At 38.1% G+C, this 22,957-nt stretch overlaps 1 protein-coding gene across 5 annotated transcripts in view; it reads right to left on the bottom strand.

Moving 5' to 3' along the window:
- The window catches only part of HNMT (histamine N-methyltransferase), a 50,127-nt gene that overhangs the window by 12,729 nt on the left and 14,441 nt on the right, over window positions 1–22,957 (bottom strand). For 3 of the 5 annotated variants that reach the window (XM_055261939.2, XM_055261937.2, XM_055261938.1), the window contains exon 3: window positions 734–841. In XM_055261939.2, coding sequence (XP_055117914.1) covers window positions 734–841 — 108 coding nt within the window. Of the gene's footprint in view, window positions 1–733; window positions 842–20,062; window positions 20,512–22,957 lie in introns of those variants that run through there. The other 2 variants (XR_008653912.2, XM_055261940.2) reach the window with 2 other exon arrangements.

Below are 22,957 nucleotides of genomic sequence, written 5' to 3'. Positions count from 1 at the left end.
TATGTTTGTATAATTCAGGAGTAGGCAAACTACAGTCCAGGGACTATATCTAGCCTGCTACTTATTTTTGTATGAACTGCAAGCTAAAAACATGTATTGTTTTACTTCCTGACTTTGTGTCACTGCCATTCATGTTTCACGTCATTATATTTTTGAATGATTTAAAAAACAAAAGAAGGATGCTAATTCATATGTGAAAATGATACGAAATTCAAATTTTAGTGTTTACAAACAAAGTTTTATTCAAACATACCCATGCTCGTTAGTTTACCTATTTTTTTTTTTTTTTTTTTGGCTGCCTTTGTGGCACATGGTAGGTTGATTAGTTGTGACAGAGACTGGATTGACCTTCTGAATCTAAAATATTTTCTATTTGGCCTTTGCCAGGAAAAGTTTGTGAACTTTTACTGTAACCCACTAAACAAAAGCTCTTTCAGGTTGGTTTAAATAATTCTGCATCAATGAATGAATCTGTACCTAAGCATAAACATCAAAAGGTAATCATTGATGACAACTGGGGAATGGATGAAGCATCAATAGAAAAGGGAGTTTATTATTCACTGTTCACATTTTGAGATGTTTAGTCATGCCTGCCAAGAACTAATTCAGTTCTTCTCCCAATAAGCTTGTGAAGAGCATACCACAGTAACTATATTATTAATCATTCAAGGGAACAATTTGAGTTAAGTCTTTTGGGATAGGATCTGGTGCAGAGGGCAGGAGTTATAGGTACCTTTGTATTTGCCAATTTGTTCAGCACTTGGCTCAACAACTTCATTGTTGATACAAACTCCTGGGTATTGAGCCTGAATTTTGGAGAGAATTTGAAGATCAATTTCACCTAGAAGATAAACATATGGGACAGGTCACATCCTTCCAGCAAGAAATGATTAAAAACAATTTTAGCTGATTTATTATCTGCCCTACCTTTACTAGGAAAGCCTAGCATAAATAAAGAATAATGTTCAACTGCTGCCCTGCCATGATGCCTGTGATGCAGAACAGCTAGGTTCTAAGTAGGCATAGTAATGTGACTCAGGGAGGGCTGTGAGTGCCATCCATTCGTTTATATGATCTTTAACATCTATCACTATATTTCATCAAATCAAAGATGCTGTTGATTGTAGAAGGAAATTAACCCTTATTTTTGTTTCACCAAGTTAGAAAAAAGCCACTGTCAATTATAATTTTAAGTAGGCTAGGCCAGAAGAATACAAAAAAAAATGTCAGATTAAAAAAAGGGTACAAGCATATGTCAGGTAAAATAAAGAAGAAAAACATGTCAGGTATCTGCCCTCATAAACACTATTATCTGTGACACAGACACAGAAATAGCCCTGGCTCAGTTGAATCAAGGTAGGAAGAGGAAAGAGAACATATGAGGAGAGGACGAGAGATGATGCCAGAATGATGGTGCTTCATGGGGGAAGATCACTCATGAACTCTGTCACTCCCAGGGTAAGCGGGAGTTAGCCCAGAAACTGTGGGGAAGTGAAGGATTGCAGGTACAGGGGACAAGATGACAGACACACACACAGAAAATAGAAGAGTATATTTGGAACTACTAGCAGTCTAGATTTCTTAGAATATTGAGCAAGGTAGGACCTCCAAGCAAGAATCCCTGCCCTGGTGAAGATTCAGCCTGTAAGGGATAGTATAAGAGAGATGACAATAAGTCAGATGGACTTGAGTTTTAAACCTGTCTTCTTCGCTTACTTGGTGTATATGACTTTGAGCAATTTGCTTTACCTCTCCAAGCTTCTTTTTTTAATTAGAAAAATGAAAATAATAATAGTACTTAATTTATTAGTTGTGAGGGTTAAATGAAGTAATGCAAATAATGCACAGTGCAAAATAAAGTTGGCACTGAATAAATGTTAGCTGTTCATTATTTTTATTGTTATCTTGAGTCCATCTCTTTGAAAATATCTCTTCTCTCCCTATTGCTGATGCCTCTAACTTATGTTTTGCACTTTTATTCAATTAGCTTATGATGTTGACCTTCATTAAAATGGAAATGCCTCCTGGCAAGATTAGCATAGGAAAATGATGTTAGTCTTCAACATTTGGCATAAATGACATTAACAGAACCTTTCCAAGGTTGCACATAGCAGGAAGCAAAAGCAGAGGTCATAAGACTGGGAGGTCTGGAAGGAAAGAGATGAGGAAGATAAACCAGGAACAGAAGATGCTAGACTAGGAAAAGACAGCGGTCCAGGGGCATATGAGAGTCCCAAGTACTGGCAATAGGAGATGGCCATGGTGTGTGTGGAGGGAAGGAGGGAGAGTGGGAAGGAAGCTGAAATAGAGTATGAAGTCACTTATGTGACAATTTTCTTCACAGCCAGCCCTACCTACTTGAAATCTGTATTTCTTCACTGATGACTATAGCTGCCATTTATTATTGGCCACCTACTATTTGCCAAACACTGTGCAAGGCTTTTTACCTGGAACATCTCATTAATCCTGACAGCAAGTTCCATGATATTAATATTCCCAACTGGATTAGGTGATTTGAGTATGTTGACATTCAAGGGATATTGATATACCTGAAGTTTAAGTCACATTTGTCTAAATCTACAATGTTTGTTCTTCTAATTCAACTAAGAAGTAGAAAGATAACAAATGCTAAAAAGACATGAAAAGCCTTTTATTCTTCTGTTCGGCAACTATTTTGAAGGGAAAAAAAGATAAGTAAGACAAAAGGCTGATAAGAATAGCTGTGGGCTAATGGGAAATAGATTCCAGTTTGCCCCCAAAAGACTAGAGACCAAAATTTTCTGTTCTTGCCTCATATTAACTTAGCCATACATTTTAAATGAAAAATTATTGATTGTGAGGATCTCAAATTCGACATTTTGAAAAAGATAACTGAAATGCAATTATATCCCCTCAGGGCTTTACAAGCTCTCCTCCAAAGATGGACCTAGACATTTCAGGTTGGCCTGGTTGGCAAAATACATCTACCACAGCCTGGGACATGCTCAGGCCAGGCAGTCCCTCTTCCTGGGGCACTGATAGAAGACACAATGCTAGAGTCACAACTGACATACGGAAACCACTGGTTTGCATAACAGCCTCTAGAGTATAAGCTCATGTGTGCTGGATTCCTAGCAAAAATAAATGAAGTTTAAGAAGAGGTGATAATGCAACTATTTCATTAAGAGTCAGTTCGAACATAAAATCTATTTCTGACCTCATAAGTAGGGTGACCATACTCGTTTGTCAGGGACATTTCCATTTTATCCCTGTTGTCTTAGTGTCCATGTGCTTTCGTCTTTTGGTCCTAACTTGTTCATTTTTAATAAAATATCATTACGTTTTGGAAGTAGTTTTTAAAAAAGAACATTTCATAAATTTACTAATATGAGAAACTTGTTTAATACATATTAATTTCAAAAATTATAATAATTTTAATTGTTTTACCTACTCTCTCCAATTCACTCTCTAAAGTACCCTACATTGGACAATAAATGATACCACTGTGCTCATAGGCACTTATATTCTGTGCTTTTTTAAATTTCTTCTGAGAAAGAATGGAATATACGTGCAGAATGTACAGATTTGTTACATAGGTATACATGCACCATGGTGGTTTGCTGCACCTATTGACCTGTCTTCTATGTTCCCTCCCCTCACCCCAAACCCCCAACAGGCCCTGGTATCTGTTGTTCCCCTCTCTGTGTCCATGCGCTCCCATTGTTCAACTGCCACTTACGAATGAGAACACGCGGTATTTGGCTTTCTGTTCCTGTTAGTTTGCTGAGGATGATGGCTCCCAGCGTCATCCATGTCCCTGCAAAGGACATGAACTCATTCTTTTTTATGGCTGCATAGTATAACATGGTGTATATGCACCACATTTTCTTTATCCAGTCTATCACTGATGGGCATTTGGGTTGGTCTCATGACTTTGCTATTGTAAATAGTGCTGCAATTAGCATACATATGCATGTGTCTTTATAGTAGAATGATTTATATTCCTTTGGGTATATACCCAGCAATGGGATTGCCGGGTCAAATGGTATTTCTGTTTCTAAATTCTTGAGGAATCCCCATACTGTCTTCCACAATGGTTGAACTAATTGACATTCCCACCAACAATGTAAAAGTGTTCCTATCTCTCCACAGCCTCGCCAGCATCTATTGTTTCCTGATGTTTTAATAATTGCCATTCTGACTGGTATGAGATGGTATCTCATGGTGGTTTTGATTTGCGTTTCTCTGATGATCAGTGATATTGAGCTTTTATTCATGTTTGTTGGCCACATAAATGTCTTCCTTTGAGAAGTGTCTGTTCATATCTTTTGCCCAGTTTTTGATGCAGTGGTTTGTTTTTTTCTTATAAATTCATTTAAGTTCCTTGTAAATTCTGGATATTAGATCTTTGTCAGATGGGTAGAGCACAGAAATTTTGTCCCATTCTGTAGGTTGCCTGTTCACTCTGATGATAGTTTCTTTTGCTGTGCAGAAGTTCTTTAGCTTAATTAGATCCCATTTGCAAATTTTGGCTTTTGTTGCAATTGCTTTTGGCATTTTTGTCATGAAGTCTTTGTCCATGCCTATGTCCTGAATGGTATTGCCTAGATTGTCTTCTAGGGTTTTTATGGTTTTGGGTTTTACATTTAAGGCTTTCATCCATCTTGAGTTAATTTTTGTATAAGGTGTAAGGAAGGGGTCCAGTTTCAGTTTTCTGCATATGGCTAGCCAGTTTTCCCAGCACCATTTACTGAATAGGAGTTCCTTTCCCCGTTGCTTGTTTTTGTCAGGTTTGTTGAAGATCAGATGGTTGTAGATGTGTGGTGTTATTTCTGAGGTCTCTGTTCTGTTCCATTGGTCTATATGTCTGTTTTGGTACCAGTACCATGCTGTTTTGGTACCAGTACCATGCTGTTTTGGATACTGTAGACTTGTAGTATAGTTTGGAGTCAGGTAGCATGATGCCTCCAGCTTTGTTCCTTTTGCTTAGGATTATCTTGGCTATATGTGGTCTTCTTTGATTACATATGAAATTTAAAATAGCTTTTTCTAATTCTGTGAAGAATGTCAACGATAGTTTGATGGGAATAGCATTGAATCTATAAATCAATTTGGGCAGTATGGCCATTTTCATAATATTGATTCTTCTTATCCATGAGGATGGAATGTTTTTCCATTTGATTGCATCCTCTCTTATATCCTTGAACAATGCTTTGTAGTTCTCCTTGAAGAGGTCCTTCGCATCCCTTGTTAGCTGTATTCCTAGGTATTTTATTCTCTTTGTAGCAACTGTGATTTGGAGTTTATTCATGATTTGGCTCTGTGTTTGTCTATTGTTGGTGTAAAGGAATGCTTGTGATTTTTGCACATTGATTTTGTATCCTGAGACTTGGCTGAAGTTGCTTATCAGTTAAAGAAGTTTTTAGGCTGAGATGATGGGGTTTTCTAAATATACAATCATGTTGTCTGCAAACAGAGACAATTTGACTTCCTCTCTTCCTATTTGAATACCTTTTATTTCTTTCTATTGCCTGATTACGCTGGCAAGAACTTCCAATACTATGTTGAATAGGAGTGGTGAGAGACGGCATCCTTGTCTTGTACTGGTTTGCAACAGGAATGCTTTCAGCTTTTGCCCATTCTATAAGATATTGGTTGGGTAAGTTTGTCATAAATAGCTTTTATTATTTTGAGATATGTTCCATTAATATCTAGTTTATTGAGAGTTTTTAACAAGAAGAGATGTTTAATTTTATCCAAGGCCTTTTCTGCATCTATTGAGATAATAATGTGGTTTTTTCTTTCGTTCTGTTTATGTGGTAGATTATGTTTTTTGATTTGTGTATGTTGAACCAGCCTTGCATCCCAGGGATGAAGCTGACTTGATCGTGGTGGATAATTTTTTTTATGTGCTGCTGAATTTGGTTTGCCAGTATTTTATTGAGGATTTTCCCATCGATATTCATCAGAGATACTGGCCTGAAGTTTCCTTTTTTTGTTGTGTCTCTTCTTGATTTTGTTATCAGGAAGATGCTGGCTTCATAAAATGAGTTAGGGAGGAGTCCCACCTTTTCAATCATTTGTAATAGTATCTGAAGGAATGGTACCAGCTCCTCTTTGTATTTCTGGTAGGACTCAGCTGTGAATCCATCTGGTCCTGGGCTTTCTTTGGTTGGTAGGCTATTAATTACTGCCTTAATTTCAGAACTTGTTATTGGTATATTCAGGGATTCGACTTCTTCTTGATCTAGTCTTAGTAGGGTGTATGTGCCCAGGAATTTAACCATTTCTTCTGGAGTTTCTAGTTTATTTGTGTAGAGGTGTTTATAATATTCTCTAATGGTAGTTTGTATTTCTGTGGGGTCAGTGGTGATATCCCCTTTATCATTTTTTATTGTGTCTATTTGATTCTTCTCTCTTTTCTTCTTTATTAGTCTAGCTAGCAGTCTATTTTGTTAATTTTTTCAAAAAGCCAGCTCCTGGACTCATAGATTTTTTTTTTTTTGAGGGTTTTTGGGTCTCTATCTCCTTTAATTCTTCTCTGATCTTAGTTATTTCTAGTCTTCTGCCAGCTTTTGGATTCGTTTGTTCTTGCCTCTATAACTCTTTTAATTATGATGTTAGGGTGTCAACTTGAGATCTTCAAGCTTTCTGATGGGGACATTTAAGTGCTATAAATTTCCCTCTTAACACTGCTTTAGTTGTGTCCCAGAGATTCTGGTACGTTGTCTCTTTGTTTTTGTTGGTTTCGAAGAACTTCTTGATTTCTGCTTTAATTTCATTATTTACCCAGGAGTCATTCAGGAGCAGGTTTTTCAATTTCCATGTAATTGTGTGGTTTTGAGTGAGTTTCTTAATCCTGAGTTCTAATTTGATTGCACTGTGGTCTGAGAGACTGTTATGATTTCAGTTCTTTTGCATTTGCTAAGGAGTGTTTTATTTCCAATTATGTGGTAGATTTTAGAATAAGTGCCAAGTGGCATTGTGAAGAATGTATATTCTGTTGATTTGGGGTACAGAGGTTTGTAGATGTCTACTAGGTCAACTTGATCCAGAGCTGAGTTCAAGTCCTGAATATCCTTATTAATTTTCTGTCTCATTGATCTAATACTGACAGTGGTGTGTTAAAGTCTCCCACTCTTATTGTCTGGGAGTATACTTCTCTTTGTAGGTCTCTAAAAACTTGTTTTATGAATCTGGGTGCTCTTGTATTGGGTGCATATATATTTAGAATAGTTAGCTCTTCTTGTTGAATTGTTCCCTTTACCATTATGTAATGCCCTTGTCTTTTTTGATCTTTGTTGGTTTAAAGTCTGTTTTGTCAGAGACTAGGATTGCAACCCCTGCTTAAATTTGCTTTCCATTTGCTTGGTAAATTTTCCTCCATCCCCTTATTTTGAGCCTATGTGTGTCTTTCCACATGAGATGGGTCTTCTGAATACAGCACACTGATGGGTCTTGACTCTTTACCCGATTTGTCAGACTGTGTCTTTTAATTGGGACATTTAGCTCATTTACATTTAAGGTTAGTATCATTATGTGTGAATTTGACCCTATCATCATGCTGCTATTTGGTTATTTTGTACACTAGTTGTTGCAGTTTCTTCATAGTGTCATTGGTCTTTATATTTTGATGTGTTTTTGCAGTGGCTGCTACTGGCTTTTCCTTTCCATGTTTAGTGCTTCCTTCAGGAGCTCTTGCAGGGCAGGCTTGGTGACAACAAAATTCCTCAGCATTTGCTTGTCTGGAAAGGATTTTATTTCTCCTTCGCTTATGAAGCTAGTTTGACTGGATATGAAATTCTAGGTTAAATTTTTTTTTTTCTTTAAGAACGTTGAATATTGGCCCCCAATCTTTTCTGGCTTGTAGAGTTTCTGCTGAGAGGTCTGTTGTTAGTCTGATGGGTTTCCCTTTGTAGGTGACCTGGCCTTTCTCTTTGGCTGCCCTTAACAATTTTCCTTCATTTCAATCTTCAATCTGATGATTATGTGTCTTGGGGTTGAATTTCTTGTGGAGTATCTTAATGATGTTCTCTGTATTTCCTGAATTTGCATGTTGGCAGTCTTGCTAGATTGAGGAAGTTCTCCTGGATAATATCCTGAAGTGTGTTTTCCAGCTTGTTTCCATTCTCTCCGTCTCCTTCTTGTACTCCAATCAATTGTAGGTTTGGTCTTCTTATGAAGTCCCATATTTCTTGGAAGCTTTGTTCATTCCTTTTCACTCTTTTTTCTCTAGTCTTGTCTGCATGCCTTATTCCAGGAAGGTGGTCTTCAGACTCTGATATCCTTTCTTCCACTTGGTTGATTCAGCAGTTGATACTTGAGTATGCTTCAGAAAGTTCTCGTGCTGTGGTTGATTCAGCAGTTGATACTTGAGTATGCTTCAGAAAGTTCTCGTGCTGTGTTTTTCATCTCCATCATGTTATTTGTGCTCCTCTGTAAACTGGTTATTCTAGATAGCAATTCCTCTAACCTTTTATCAAGGTTCTTAGCTTCTTTGCCTTGGGTTAGAACATGCTCCTTTAGATCAGTGTAGTTTTTTATTACCCATCTTTTGAAGCCTACTTCTGTCAATTTGTCCATCTGATCCTCCCTCCAGTTCTGTGACCCTGATGGAGAAACGTTGAAATCATTTGGAGGAGAAAAAGCACTCTGACCTTTTGGGTTTTCAGCATTGTTTCACTGATTCTTTCTCAAATTCATGAGTTTGTCTAGTTTTGGTCTTTGAGGCTGCTGACCCTTGGATGGGGTTTTTGTGGAGACTTTTTGTTGTTCTTGTTGTTGATGCTGTTGTTGTTGGTTCCTGCTTGTTTGTTTTTCTTTCAATGGTTAGGTCCCTCTTCTGTAGGGCTGCGGCAGTTTGCTGGGGGTTCACTTCAGGACCTATTTATCTGATTCACTCCTGTGCCGGGAGATGTCACTCAAAGAGGCTGGAGAACAGCAAAGATGAGTGCCTGCTTCTTCTTCTGGGACTTCTGACCTTGAGGGGCACCAGCCTGACGCCAGTAAGAGCACTCCTGTATATGGTGTCTGACAACCTCTATTGAAGGGTCTCACCAAGTTGGGTGGCATGGGGAACAGAACCTGTTTAACACAGTGCCTCACTTGCAGGGAACCCAATTGTCTGGGCTGCCTGGATTCCTCAGACCTACCAAGAGGAAAGGCTAAGTCGGCTGGTCCACAGAGATTGCAGCCATCTCTACCCCTAGGAACACAGGACCAGGGAGATGCAGGATCTGTCCCTGAGCCTCTGGCTGGTGTTACTGGAGTTACAGGGGGAAAGCCTCACCCAATGAGGAAGGATGGGTCAGGGTCAGGCCTGAAGAGGCACTCTGGCCACAGACTGAAAGCCGGTGTGTTGGACTGTCTTGGGACCAAGCCATCCAGCCTCCCTGTCTCCAGCAGGGGAAAGGCACAGCCTGGGGCTATAGAGATGGATGCCTCCCTTCCCCTGCCCAGGGAGCTTTGTGTTAGGCAGATGCAAATCCCAGTGCTGACTGCTGCTCCTCCCCCAAAGAGCTCAAATAGCTTTGACAGCAGGCAGCCACAGCCAGCGCTGGTCACCCTTCCCTCCAGGAGTCCCGTAGGCTTAAGCAGATTCCTTCCAACTGAGAAGCTAAGAGTCTGTGCATTCCTGGGTTGGGATGCTAGTCCCTGGTGGTGTGGGTTCATGAGTGGGATCTTCCAATCTGTGGGTTGCACAGTTCTGTGGAAAAAGCACCCTCACCCATTGCCTCCCTTGGCTGGGGGGAGGGGGCTCCCCCACTCCATGTGGCTCTCATGTGGGCTGCCACACCACACTGTTCTTCTTTCTCTCTGTGAGTCAGGCCAACCTCCTAGTCAGTTCTGATGAGAGAATCTGGATGCCTTGGTTGCTGGTGAAGTATTCACAAGCTTATTATGTTTTTTTTGTCAACGGGAGCCTCCAAATGCTGCTGTTTCTAGTTGGCCATCTTGACCCTGCCCTGTGTTATTTTTATAATAGGTATAGTATTTCTTATTGTGATATATATGTAAGAAATAATACAATTATCAATATCTATATCTAGCTATATAAATATCTACTTATATCTATTTACATACGTATATGTATCTGTATAGAAATGTGCGTATATGCATATAGCGATATATGTGTGTGATATTATTTTTTATATATATATATGTTTTTATCTATGGCTCCTGGCTTATGATTCCCATAGCCCTTGTTAATAGTCTTTTATTATAATGTTATGGTGCTTTTGGCCTCAGGAGCAGACCTCAGAAAACCTTTCACCTACACAAGGCAGGACTATAACATGTTTCCACCTTTGTGATTGAGGGTCATAAGATCTCATTTCAGAGGAGGTCCTGTCCCACATCCTAGAGGAATTAATGCTGCACAGAGAAGTCAAGAAGAATCTGAACAGATAGGCCTCGCCGAGTTTCCCACTCAGCCTATCAGCATTAGATTATAACCTTTTTGTCCAATCACATTACTACATGGTTGTCCAATGAAGTTTTCATAAAACGCCCAAGAGAACAGGATTTGAATAGCTTCCAGATAGTGAACATGTGTAGGCTCCTAGCAGGTGGCATATCCAGGCAGAGCATGAAAGCTCTGTGTACCTTCTCTCATACCTTACCCTATGCATCTCTTCATCTGTAGCCTTTGTAACATCCTTTATAATAAACCAGCAAATGTAAGCCAGTTTCCCTGAGTTCTGTGAACCACTTTAATAAATTAATCAAACCCAAAGAGGGGTCATGGAAACCTCAACTTGAAGCTGGCTGCTCAGAAGTTCTGGAGGCCCAAACTTGCAACTGGTGTCTGAAAGGGGACAGTCTTGTGGGACTGAGCCCTCAACTTGTGGGATCTGACATTATTTTCAGGGAGACAGCATCAGAATTGAATTGAATTGGAAGATACCTGATGGTATCTGCTGCTTGGTGTCGGGAGAAAAAAAACTCATGCATTTGGTCACAGAAGTCTTCTGTGTTGATTGTTGTGGTGTGAGAACAGAGGAAAATATTTGAGATTTTCCCTCAGAATATATATATATATGTATGTACGTATAAATATATGTGTGTATATGTACATATCCATAAGATATAAAATCATAAAATAAAATATTCCTTGACATTGTATTCTACATGATTTGCTTTTCAGTATCCCTCAGAAATAGAAGACATGTATTTTTAAAAAATAATTTATACCCATAATCTCCAATATAATATTGAAAGAGAAGAATAAAGTTGGACAGCCGACACTATCTGACTTCAAGACTTACTATAAAGCTATGTGAATCAAAACAGCCTGGTAATGGCAAAAGAATAGACAGATAGATCAGTGGAACAGAATAGAGAGACCAGAAATAGACCCATATAAATATAGTCAATTGATCTTTGACAAGGGAGCAAAGGCAATACAATGGAGCAAAGATAGTCTTTTCAACAAATGGTGCTGCAACAACTGGATACCCACCTGCGAAAAAATGAATCTAGACACAGACCTTACATCCTTCACAAAAATTAACTCAAAATGAATCATAGAACTATGTGTAAAACATAAAACTGTAAAATTCCTAAAATATAACAGAGGAAAACCTAGATGACCTTGGGTATGGCGATGACTTTTTAAATAGAAACCAAAGGCATAACCTATGAAATAAGTAATTAATAAGCTGAACTTTATTAAAATTAAAAACTTCTGCTCTACAAAAGAAAATGTCAGGAGAATGAGATGACAAGCATGAAAGAAAATAATTGAAAAGAGCATATCTGATAAAGGATTATTATCCAAAATATACAAAGAACTCTTAAATCTCAACAATAACAAAACAACCAGCCCAATTAACAATTGGGCCAAAGACCTAAACACCTCACCAAAGAAGATATACAGATGACAAATAAATATATAAATATATCATATGCCGTCAATGAAATGCAAATTAAAACATTAATAAAATACCATTACACACCTGGAAGGGCCAAAATCCAGAGCACTAATGACAGTAAATGCTGGGAAAGATGTGAAGCAACAGGAACTCTCATTTGCTGCTGGTGGGAAAGGTAACTTTGGGTCCACTTTGGAATACAGTTTGGCAGTTTCTTAAAAGATTAAGCATAATCTTACCATATGATTCAGTAATCAAGCTCCTTGGTTTCTACCCAAAGGAGTTGAAAACTTATAGTGACACAAAAATCTGCACATAGATGTTTATTAGCTTATTCATAATTGCCAAAGCTTGGAAGTAACCAAGTTGTGTCCTTCAGCATATAAACTGATAAGTAAAAGAACAAACAAACAAAAAATCTGTGGTACATGCAGACAATAGAATATCATTCAGCACAAGAAAGAAATGAGTTACTAAGCCATGAAAAGACATGGAAGAAATTTAAATGCATATTACTATCTGAATGGAGCCAATCTGAAAAGGTTACATGCTGTATGATTTCAACTAGATGACATTCTGGAAAAGACAAAATTATGGAAACAGTGAAAAGATCAGTGGTTGCCAGGGGCTGAGGGGTGGAGGTGAAGGGTTGGAGCATAGATAATTTTGGGGGCAGTAAAACTACTCTGTATAATACTATAATGGTGGATGCATGTCACTATACATTTGTTTAAACCCATGGAATACAACACCAAAAGTAAACCCTAAAGTAAACTATGAGCTTCTAGTAATTATATGTCAATGGATGTTTATAAATTGTAGCAGATTGTAATTCTGGGAGGGAATATATATATAACGGGGAGATGATGCATGCTTGAGAGCAGGGGTTATATGGAAAATCTCTGTACCTTGCTGTCAATTTATCTGCAAACTCTAAACTTCATTTTTAAAAAACCTGTCTTTAAAATAAAACAACAATGACAAAAATATTTATTTTTATTTTTTTGAGACAGTCTTGCTCTGTTGCCCAGGCTGGAGTGTAGTGGTGCAATCTTGGCTCACTACAACCTCTACCTCCTGGGTTCAAGCGATTCTCCTGCCTCAGCCTCCCAAGTAGCTGGGATTACAGACACGGACCACCATGCCAGGCTAATTTTCATATTTTTAGTAGAGACGGGGTTTCACCATATTGGTCAGGCTGGTCTCGAACTCTTGACCTCAGGTGATCTGCCTACCTTGGACTCCCAAAGTGCTGGGATTACAGGCGTGAGTAACCACGCCCGGCCAACAAAAAGATGTATATAATCTTCTTGCCTGTTTAAAAAAAGGGGGGTTAATAGTTCAGATCTGTCGTATTATAGTCTTGTTTCACCATTTAACATTTAGTTTTAAAGTATTATCTTTTCTTGAAACATTCACCCATGCTGTTTGCTATCCATCATCACTCAAAGTTTCTTCTTCCTTTATCTTCCTTTCCTGGCCATCAAGAAGTTTGCTTTCTCTATTCTGTCCCTACTAGCAATGCCCTTATTCAGGCCAAGATTATTCATCTTTGGAATACTGCAATAATATCCTCAAAGGTCAGCCTACCTCTGGTCTTGTATTCCTCAAAGCACTTACCATGATAACCATTTTAAACCCTGCTAAGCAAACCCATCATTTCCCTGCTTAAAATCTTCTAGTGACTATAAAATGGATGAAGGTCAAGCTGCTCCACTAAACATAGACTATCTGGCCTGGTCTTTATTCTCATCACTCACAGTTTTATATTCTGAATTTTGTGGCTCCAGGAGCCCTGAATTGCTTGCATTCTACCCTCTTTATGTACCATCCTCACCCATGCTTTCTCCTCTGCCTAAAAAGCTCTCCCTCACTTCTTCACTTCAACTGGCTAACTCCCACACATGTAAAACTCTACCACTCACAGCTGATAATCTTAGTGGTCTTTCCCACAGAGCCCAGAAGCAGCACGAGAATCCTCGAGACACTACGCATCAACTGACTGGAGTTGGCAACACAGATAAAACACACTTGTCTTTCCTGATCTAAATTATTGCTTTTCTTCATTTATATGATATACTAGCAAAGGCTTGCTTCCAACAAGTTTGTTAAAAAGAACTAAGGATACTTAAATGCTGGATTGAATAACTGAGCTGCTTTGATCATTAATCATTGCAGGCATATGAAGGGTTATTATACTCTTTAGAACCATGAGCCATCAGTATAAGAATTCAAAGTAAAAAAAAAAAAAAACAAAAAAAGTGGCCATTGTCCTTTCTAACTGAATCCTTCAGAGAAGGACCCACGATGTTATGACTATGTTCCAGTATCAAGTATGAAGTGCCTTACAAATGCTTTCAGAGAGAACACAAGCCAAACTAATGTGTCAAAATAATGGCAGAAAGTAAACTAGACTTGAGTCAAATAATTCAGAAATTCTCAACAAATTCAGGGGTAAGTGAAAAAAATGTGGAAGGCAACAATCTACTTTTATTGTACATTGCAAAACTTTCTAGGAATCTTAAACTTGAGATCCAGAAAATGGCATTTAAGGGGAGTAGGGCAATACATGCTCAGTTTATAGTCAGTCTCTTCCCACATGTGACCTCTCATGACCATTGCTTGGTCATAACTCTGATGATTGAAGACTACTTATTTTTGACCTCGTGAGGCCTTTAGATACACACACACCAACAGCTGTTTGGGTTAACAAAAGCCCTATTAAGAAATGACATTAAATGTTTCTCCCTAAAGAAACAAAGTCTACAGCATTTTCTGTGACAAACAGAAAAATAATTTTGATGATTAAACAAACTCTATTTAAACATATCATAGTATTTTCTTTCTTTTTTTCTTTTCTCCCCTTTTGTGAATAGCAAGGCAAATTAATGACTTTTCAGTCTGTGCTTGTGATGATGATGTAACTGATTTTCTCAGTTGATCCCATGTGTGTAATTTTAGCAAAGTTGGGCAAATCCAAGTATGTATCAGCATAAATCAATGGGACACAGAGCACTTCATTTCAATATACAATGTTTAGAAAGATATGCACCAAATTAAAATCAAGAGTTATCTAACAGTGATAGAATTATAGGTTATTTTTAATTCTCTTTTTTTGTTTATCTATAATCTGAAATGTTTCTATAAAAATTTATTCAAATTAACTATTTTCGAAGTGTTCATCTCCCAATTAGAAAGCCTTTCTGTGATGGTTAGTTTTATGTGTCATCTCTACTGGGCCATGGGGTGCTCAGATATTTGGATAAACATGATTCTGGGTGGGTCTGTGAGGGCGTTTTTGGATGAGATTAATGTTTGAATTGGTAGACTGAGTAAAGCAGACTGCCCTCCCTCATCCAATCAATCCAAGACCAGAAGAGAATAGCTTGAGCTGGAACTGGTCATTTCTGGCCTTCAGACTCAGACTGAAATATCAGCCCTTGTTGAGTCTCAAGCCTTCAGGCCTGCTGGCTTTGAGACTAGAACTTACACCATGGGCTTTCCTGGGTCTCCAGCCCACCAACTGCAGGTCTTGGGACTTGTCAGCCTTCATAATCACATGAGCTAATAAGGATTTTACATATTAAGGTATATATATAAATTGTATATATATTATATATATATATATAATCTTGTTGGTTCTGCTTCTCTAGAGAACCCTGACTAATTACCATAGGTCTAAATTTATTCTGTTATTATTTTATATGCAAGTGACTATCTCAAGGCATTTATCAACATATATGAAACAACTCACATTAGCAATAATTTGGCCTTTAACTTACTGTAATCATTTAACCTCTCTATGCTAATTACCATATTTACCACTAACACTAGTACCACATTTACCACTAAGTATCTAATTAAACATCTTTATTTAATTGTAATTTTTTTTTTTTTTTTTTTTTTTTGAGATGGAGTCTCACTCTGTCGCCCAGGCTGGAGTGCAGTGGCGTGATTTTGGCTCCCTGCAAGCTCTGCCTCCTGGGTTCAAGGATACTTTATAATGCAAGTTGTTCTCTTACATCCTGGAGGCTTACATTTGGTTTTGTAAAATCACGTGTATTTGATTTTAAAAGGCATTGCTGTATTATAGGAAATGTTAGTATACTGAAGATGTGACTGCCTTATATCATATATGAACTTTATCTGGTGACTCAAAGAACTGGTCTTCTGAGTGGGAGACTTTCTGTTCTGGGCAAGTGCACTAGTAAAAGAGGCTATAAAATGAAATTTTTATTGCTTAAAAAATATGGATAAGTAGGTAGACAGCTGGCTAGATGGAGGCATGAATGCATAGACAGACTCACATACTGCTACTAGTAAGATAGTTACTTGGATGACTAGAAGAATAAAAGTATGTAGGAAAGAGAGAAGTCACAACTTGGAAAAATAGGTTTTCTAGGTGCTCTGCCGTTACATTTTAAAAAGCATGTTTCAAGGGTAGGATGTGAAGATAGGCTGGAAGAAAATCCCTAACAAAAGCTCTACCAACCCTCTACTCTTCAGCTAGCACATTATGTGAAATCCTATTCTTAAGACACGGCTTTAAATTGGACATACACTTCCACTTGCATTGTTGATGGACATACATTTCTGCTATTTGAGATTCCAAGGCAGTCAAGGGATGGAGTTAGAGCGGTTTTATACATTGTTAATCCTTTTTTTTGTTTTTAGTTTCGGTTCCTGTGATGCTGCCTTTAGCACACACTAATTTTGTCCATGCACATTTTAGGCAGATAGTGAGAAGTTGAGAGTCTTATGTGTCATGTCTCTTCTATCTTAAACTGGTCTGTCATTATAAAATTATAATCCTAGTTTGCTACTATTCAAAAGCAGAGAATAGAACTTCATGACATGATTGCTGGTATATCAAATGTTTTATTAATCACATAATGATTATAATTAACTGATGCCGGCCCTAGCCAAATGGCCCAATCTTTTTTATTTATCCTTATAGTGCTACCCGAATTCTGCATACTTTTCATAGGGTATTTAAATCTCTCCTGAACTCATTTGCTCATCTACAAAATGGGAAAATATAACTCACAGTCACTCCTTACATCATAGGGTAACTTTTAAAAAATGTTATTTTTATGTTTTTTTAAGTTTAATTTCCCTATGTTAAACTTATCAACAATCTTCGACTGTAAAATCAGGACAACTGATTAATGTAGTTAATTAACTCAAAAACTTAATTCCAATATTTACTTATTGTTCAGATTTCGAGATAACCAACAAGTACCAAAAATCAAAGCCTGAGACTAATTTGGGAATTTTGCATGCTATAATGTCGTTCTTTCAATCATACATCCACTAAGGATCCATTATATGCCAGGAAATACCCACTGTTGGGCTTATAGAGATAATTTCTTAAAAAGTTAATAGGCACATTGACATTGCTCAAACTCATTAATAATTAAAGAGATGAAAATTAAAATGGCAATACAATATCACCTGATGCTTGTTGGACTTGCAAAACATCAGAAAGCTAAAGAATGTTAAGTGATGCCAGGGATATTCAGATAGAGAAATTTCATCCAGGCCACTGAGAATACAGACTGGGGCAGCCACTATGAGGACTAATTTGGTAATACTTATTCAAATTAAATATATGCATAACCTATGACCCAGGAGTTCTGAATTGAGAATGTAATAAAATGCATAATCCAAAGAAATTCTCACATGGGTGGATAAGGAGATATTGAACCACGTTCACTACAGCATTGCTTGGGATAGAAGGGGGTTAGATGGAAAGTTATAAGGCAGAAAAATTGTGGTGGATGCACTACACTCAGTATTCTGTAACAGTCAGAATCCATAGATCAGATCAATATTTAGCAATACAGGTAATCTTCAGGGTTTAGTACGCAGTGACAATGCAAGAAAGAGTAATATATTGAGGGAAACCAGAATAGGTCACCTCGACATCTACCTCTTTGACAAGAAAATTATTTTTGAGCTAAAGGCAATTAAGAAGCAGCAAATGGAAGGAAAATTTTCCCTATCCTCCTGCTCTTCTGCCTAAGGGCAGGATATAAATTCTCCTTTACTGGAGACAACTCTAAAGTCTTACTGGCCCAGAGACAGCACCAGAGGAATCTGCAAACAAGCTTACTCGTATTTTCCACCCATATATTTACCTTCCCACAATTTCCCTCCCTTGGAAGCCTCAAATAATTTTCCTTTGTCCTGTCATTTCCCCACAAATTTATTGTTTTTTGTTGAAGGTGCTCTATGAGCCAGAGTTCCAAACCACTACCTCCAGTTACTTTTCCTTGGAGTTTTATCCCGTGTCATGAGCACTGCACGTTAATAAACATGTTTGTTTCTCTCTTATTAATCTATCTTTTGTTATAGGGACCCATCCCAACTAAGAATTCATGAGGGTTGAGGAAGAATTTTTTTTGTTCTCTACAATATATATTGTATACACTATATGTGTATTGTAGAAAAATATACAATAGGAGAATAAGAATGTACAGATTGGTAATGGGAAACATAAAACACATTAAGTGCAATAAATTGTAACAATAGTCTAATGGAATTCTTCAGGGCAAACAGTGAAAATACAAAGGCAGAGTTAGTGACTGTAGTGAGGGCAGGAGAGGCTGAGTCCAAGGAGAAGGGCAGGAGATACTTTGTGGAGGGTGTGGAGGATACACCCCTTGGGCGAGTCTGTGTATTCTACTGTTAGCTCTCTTCCTGGTTTTGGGTCACTTACTTTACACTACTTTAGGCTCTAGAACTTTCTCTATGATGAGCAACTACATAGGTTCTGCATGATATTTATGGATGAGGTTTTGTGGTAACAGGAAAAAATCATGCGCTTCAGGAAAAATCCGACCTGGGCTTGGAGATCGGCTCTACCATCTACTACTTGATGAAATGCATCTTAAACCATCTGAGCCTCAAAATATCTGAACCTCAGCTCTTTCATTTTTAAAGGAAGCCCCCACAGAGTTTCCATTAGAATAAAATGTGATTATGTATGTCAAGTGGCTAGCAAAGTGTGTGGAAAATAATAAGCCTTCATAACACTTAGCCCCTCTATGATTCAGCTTCCAAAATAGATAGCACTTAGGTAGTTTATGTTATTACAGCATATAAAGGGAAAGAAAACCCTTTTTATTAAGCAATATGGATGAGCAAATTTTTGGAAGCTAGCTGGCTATAAATTTCTTAAAAATTTAATAAATTTTAGTTTAATGAAAACTTGTTTTCTAATCAGCTGAATTGTGGATTTTTTTTTTCACTCCTGTGTAATTTCCTACCAAACAGAATATGCTGGCTTTTTGATTTGGGAAGTTAATGAAAACTGAATTATTAAAAATCTCCTTCTTTGTAAATCTCAATTTTTGGTACCACCCTGTCCCTCACATCTGCCACAGCCATAGAATTAATTCCCATGTCTCCATTCTGGGCTATGTCGAGTATTTAATTTTAAAGTCAGATATTTTTGTGGTTATAATATCCTGCTTTCACACAAGCTGTATTTTAAATGCATCACACTTACATTCAATGAAGGGCATATAATTGAGATTTCTGAATGTGGAACTTGTTAAGTTCAAAAACAAAGAAAGCAAGTGTCTCATTTTCCAGACAACTATTCTCCACTCCCTGAAGTTCAAGGATACATTTAATAAGATAGCAGAGGAATGTTGCATTTTTTAAAATCCAAAGACATTTAATTCAAAATGGAAAAAAATCGTGAAAAGAAAAAATTAAGGCTGGGCTCAGTGGCTCCTGCCTGTAATCCCAGCACTTCGGGAGGCCTAGGCTGGTGGATCACTTGAGGCCAGGAGTTCGTGACCAGCCTGGCCAACATGGTGAAATCTCTACTAAAAATACAAAAATTATCTGGGCGTGGTGGCATGAGCCTGTAATCTCAGCTACTCGGGTGGCTGAGGCACGAGAATCACGTGAGCCTGAGAGACGGAGGTTGCAGTGAGCCTAGATCGCGACACTGCACTCCAACCTGGGTGACAGAGAAAGACTGTTTCAAAATAGTGATAATAATAATAAGAAGAAGCCTATATAGACAGACAAAACAACCCAAATTTCTTATTCACTAGAATTATCCTATGCAAATGTGTAGGTCTCTCTGTCTTTTAAATTGCATATGTGTGAAATGGGTATAACATGGTTTATGCTGTAGGGTTAGAGGTGTTGTAAAGATTACAGGCATTATATGGAGATAATTTACCACAGTTCATGATATATAGTAATTACTCAAGAAAGTGAAGTTATTATACATTACTTCAACAAATATTTTTGAGCACCCACTAAATGTCAGGTTCTAACCACTGGAGATGTAGCAGTGAATAAAACAGGCAAAAACACCTAATTTTTACGGATGGTGAGAAGTCCCACGGAGACAACCAAAGCAACGAAGAAAGGGGAAGCTGCGGTGTGAAGGCTTTGCAATTTTCAACTGTGTGATCAAGTAGGCTTCACGGAAAAGGTGACACTTAAAAGAGGATGAAGGAAACTAGGAATGAGGGAAATGAAGATTTGCTTTCTAAACGGGCAGCTCCAAATGGCAAGTCAGAAGAGCGCTCATCATGTATCCTCATGCCTGGCTTGTCTTTCTGACGGGTCCTACACAAAATGAAACACGAATTCCACTTGAGAACCCTGGAGCTTCCCGGAATGAGAAAATCTGCAGGTCAAGAAAATAGGGGATTAAAGAGTGTGGCCCTATCTCCTGCCATTCGATTTCGGCCTATCCCTGCTTCATTTCTCATATGGAAATATATATTATCAGCAGGAAAAATTTAATTCTATTACATGTTGCATTAAGATTATTATCATTTTTGTTCCCTCTACTAGAATATCAGGCAGAAAAAAATGGTTTCTAGGAAGAGTGATTGCTCATATAACTCCGTGCTTGGAGATGAAAAATAATTTCAGCTGTGAGTTTGCAGCCACAGCAAGAACAATCTAATTGTGAACTGCAATATGAAAGATAGAAGATTCCTGACAAGATCCTTTCTTTTCTTTATTTCTGTCTTTCTCTCTCTATCTCCCTCCAACCCCCTGGGTACCTCAGTATTGAAGCAATTCTGTCTATATGAAAATATGAGTATAAAATATTAAAATAGCTGTAGAGTTTCAAGAAGGGGATTATAAATACAAATTCTTAGTCAAAAGGGTGTTGCCATTTGTTTTCACATGTCTTCTGGCCCTTGGTCCAGGAAATCTACTGCCTGAGGGTTTTGCAACTTCAGGAAGTCTAAGAAAAGTCATGCAACCAAAATGTTCTACAAAACACAAACTTAGAGAAAATGCTTCAAAGGGTGCTGAAGACTGAAATGTACAGATATTTGATGGAAAACTCAGAAAAGATACATCAAATACCTCAAGAGACAGAGGATAGCCACCATTCTCTTGATCAGCATCATCCTCACTGTCCTCAGAGCTGAAGTATACTCGGTGCTAGGCACTAAGAATCTATAGACTCTGAAGAAAAGCTCTGCTTATCTACAACATAGCTGGGATTGCTCTTTAAGTATTTGCACAGGTATAAAACCATTACAGGACTGGGCATGGTGGCTCACGCCTGTAATCTCAGCACTTTGGGAGGCCAAGGCGGGAGGATCACGAGGTCAGGAGATCGAGACCATCCTGCATGGTGAAACCCCATCTCTACTAAAAAATATTTAAAAATTAGCCAGGCGCAGGCCGGGCGCGGTGGCTCACGCTTGTAATCCCAGCACTTTGGGAGGCCGAGGCGGGCGGATCACGAGGTCAGGAGATCGAGACCACGGTGAAACCCCGTCTCCACTAAAAATACAAAAAAATTAGCTGGGCATGGTGGCGGGTGCCTGTAGTCCCAGCTACTCGGAGAGGCTGAGGCAGGAGAATTGCTTGAACCCGGGAGGCGGAGCTTGCAGTGAGCCGAGATTGCGCCACTGCACTCCAGCCTGGGCCACAGAGCAAGACTCCATCTCAAAAAAATAAAAAATAAAAAAAAAAATAAAAATAAAAATTAGCCTGGCACGGTGGCAGACGCCTGTAGTCCCAGCTACTGGGGAGGGTGAGGCAGGAGAATGACATGAACCTGGGTGGTGGAGCTTGCAGTGAGCCAAGATCGCACCACTGCACTCCAGCCTGGGTGACAGAGGGAGACTCTGTCTCAAAAAAAAAAAAAAAAAAAAAAAACCTGTTACAGGTGAATCAAAATCTTCAGAAGAAAAACTGTCAGAAAAACACACTTGTTGAAGCAGTGCTTTGGGCTTCAGCTGTTCAGCTGAAGGAGGTAAAGGAGAGGCCGGGGGTCTAGTCCTTACCATCATCTCTCGTATATAAAATTATAGTTTTGTCTTTTTCTCTCTCTGGCTAAAAATTAATAATGCAGAAAACTCAGGACATAGAGAAAGGTAAAAAGTAGAAAAGAAACATCTCACTGCTTCCTAAACTTTTATTTTTCTCCATTGATCAAATCAATTTTTTTCTTAGTCTATCTAGGTGAGATTATTATGTATATAAATTATTTTGGCTTTCTCTTGAGTGTTAAACTATGAATATATCAAAATTTATTTTAATGTGTTATTTGTAGTGGCTATACTATATTCTCCTAAATGGACATGTGAAATAATTTATTTAACTATTAATATTTCATATATAATATAAATAAAATAAAAATATGGCTGGGCGCAGTGGCTCATGCCTATAATCCCAGCACTTTGGGAGGCCGAGGCAGGCCTGATCACGAGGTCAGGAAATTGAGACCATCTTGGCTAACACCGTGAAACCCCGGCTCTACTAAAAATACAAAAAGAAATTAGCTGGGAGTGGTGGCAGGTGCCTGTAGTCCCAGCTATTCAGGAGGCTGAGGCAGGAGAATGGTGTGAACCCGGGAGGCGGAGCTTGCAGTGAGCCGAGATGGCGCCACTGCACTCCAGCCTGGGCGACAGAGTGAGACTCCGTCTCAAAAAAACAAACAAATAAATAAATAAATGAATAAATAAATAAAAGTATACATTTATGTAAAATATATTTATATTTGTATGATATATTTTATATGTGAATATATAATTTTACATATAGTTTGTCTTATATATACATAAATTATACTTTATATATTATATACTATATATAACACA

Source organism: Symphalangus syndactylus, chromosome 22 (genome assembly GCF_028878055.3).
Source record: "Symphalangus syndactylus isolate Jambi chromosome 22, NHGRI_mSymSyn1-v2.1_pri, whole genome shotgun sequence".
In the NCBI taxonomy this organism is placed as follows: Eukaryota; Metazoa; Chordata; class Mammalia; order Primates; family Hylobatidae; genus Symphalangus; species Symphalangus syndactylus.
This window is presented reverse-complemented; position numbering and strand designations above follow the sequence as displayed.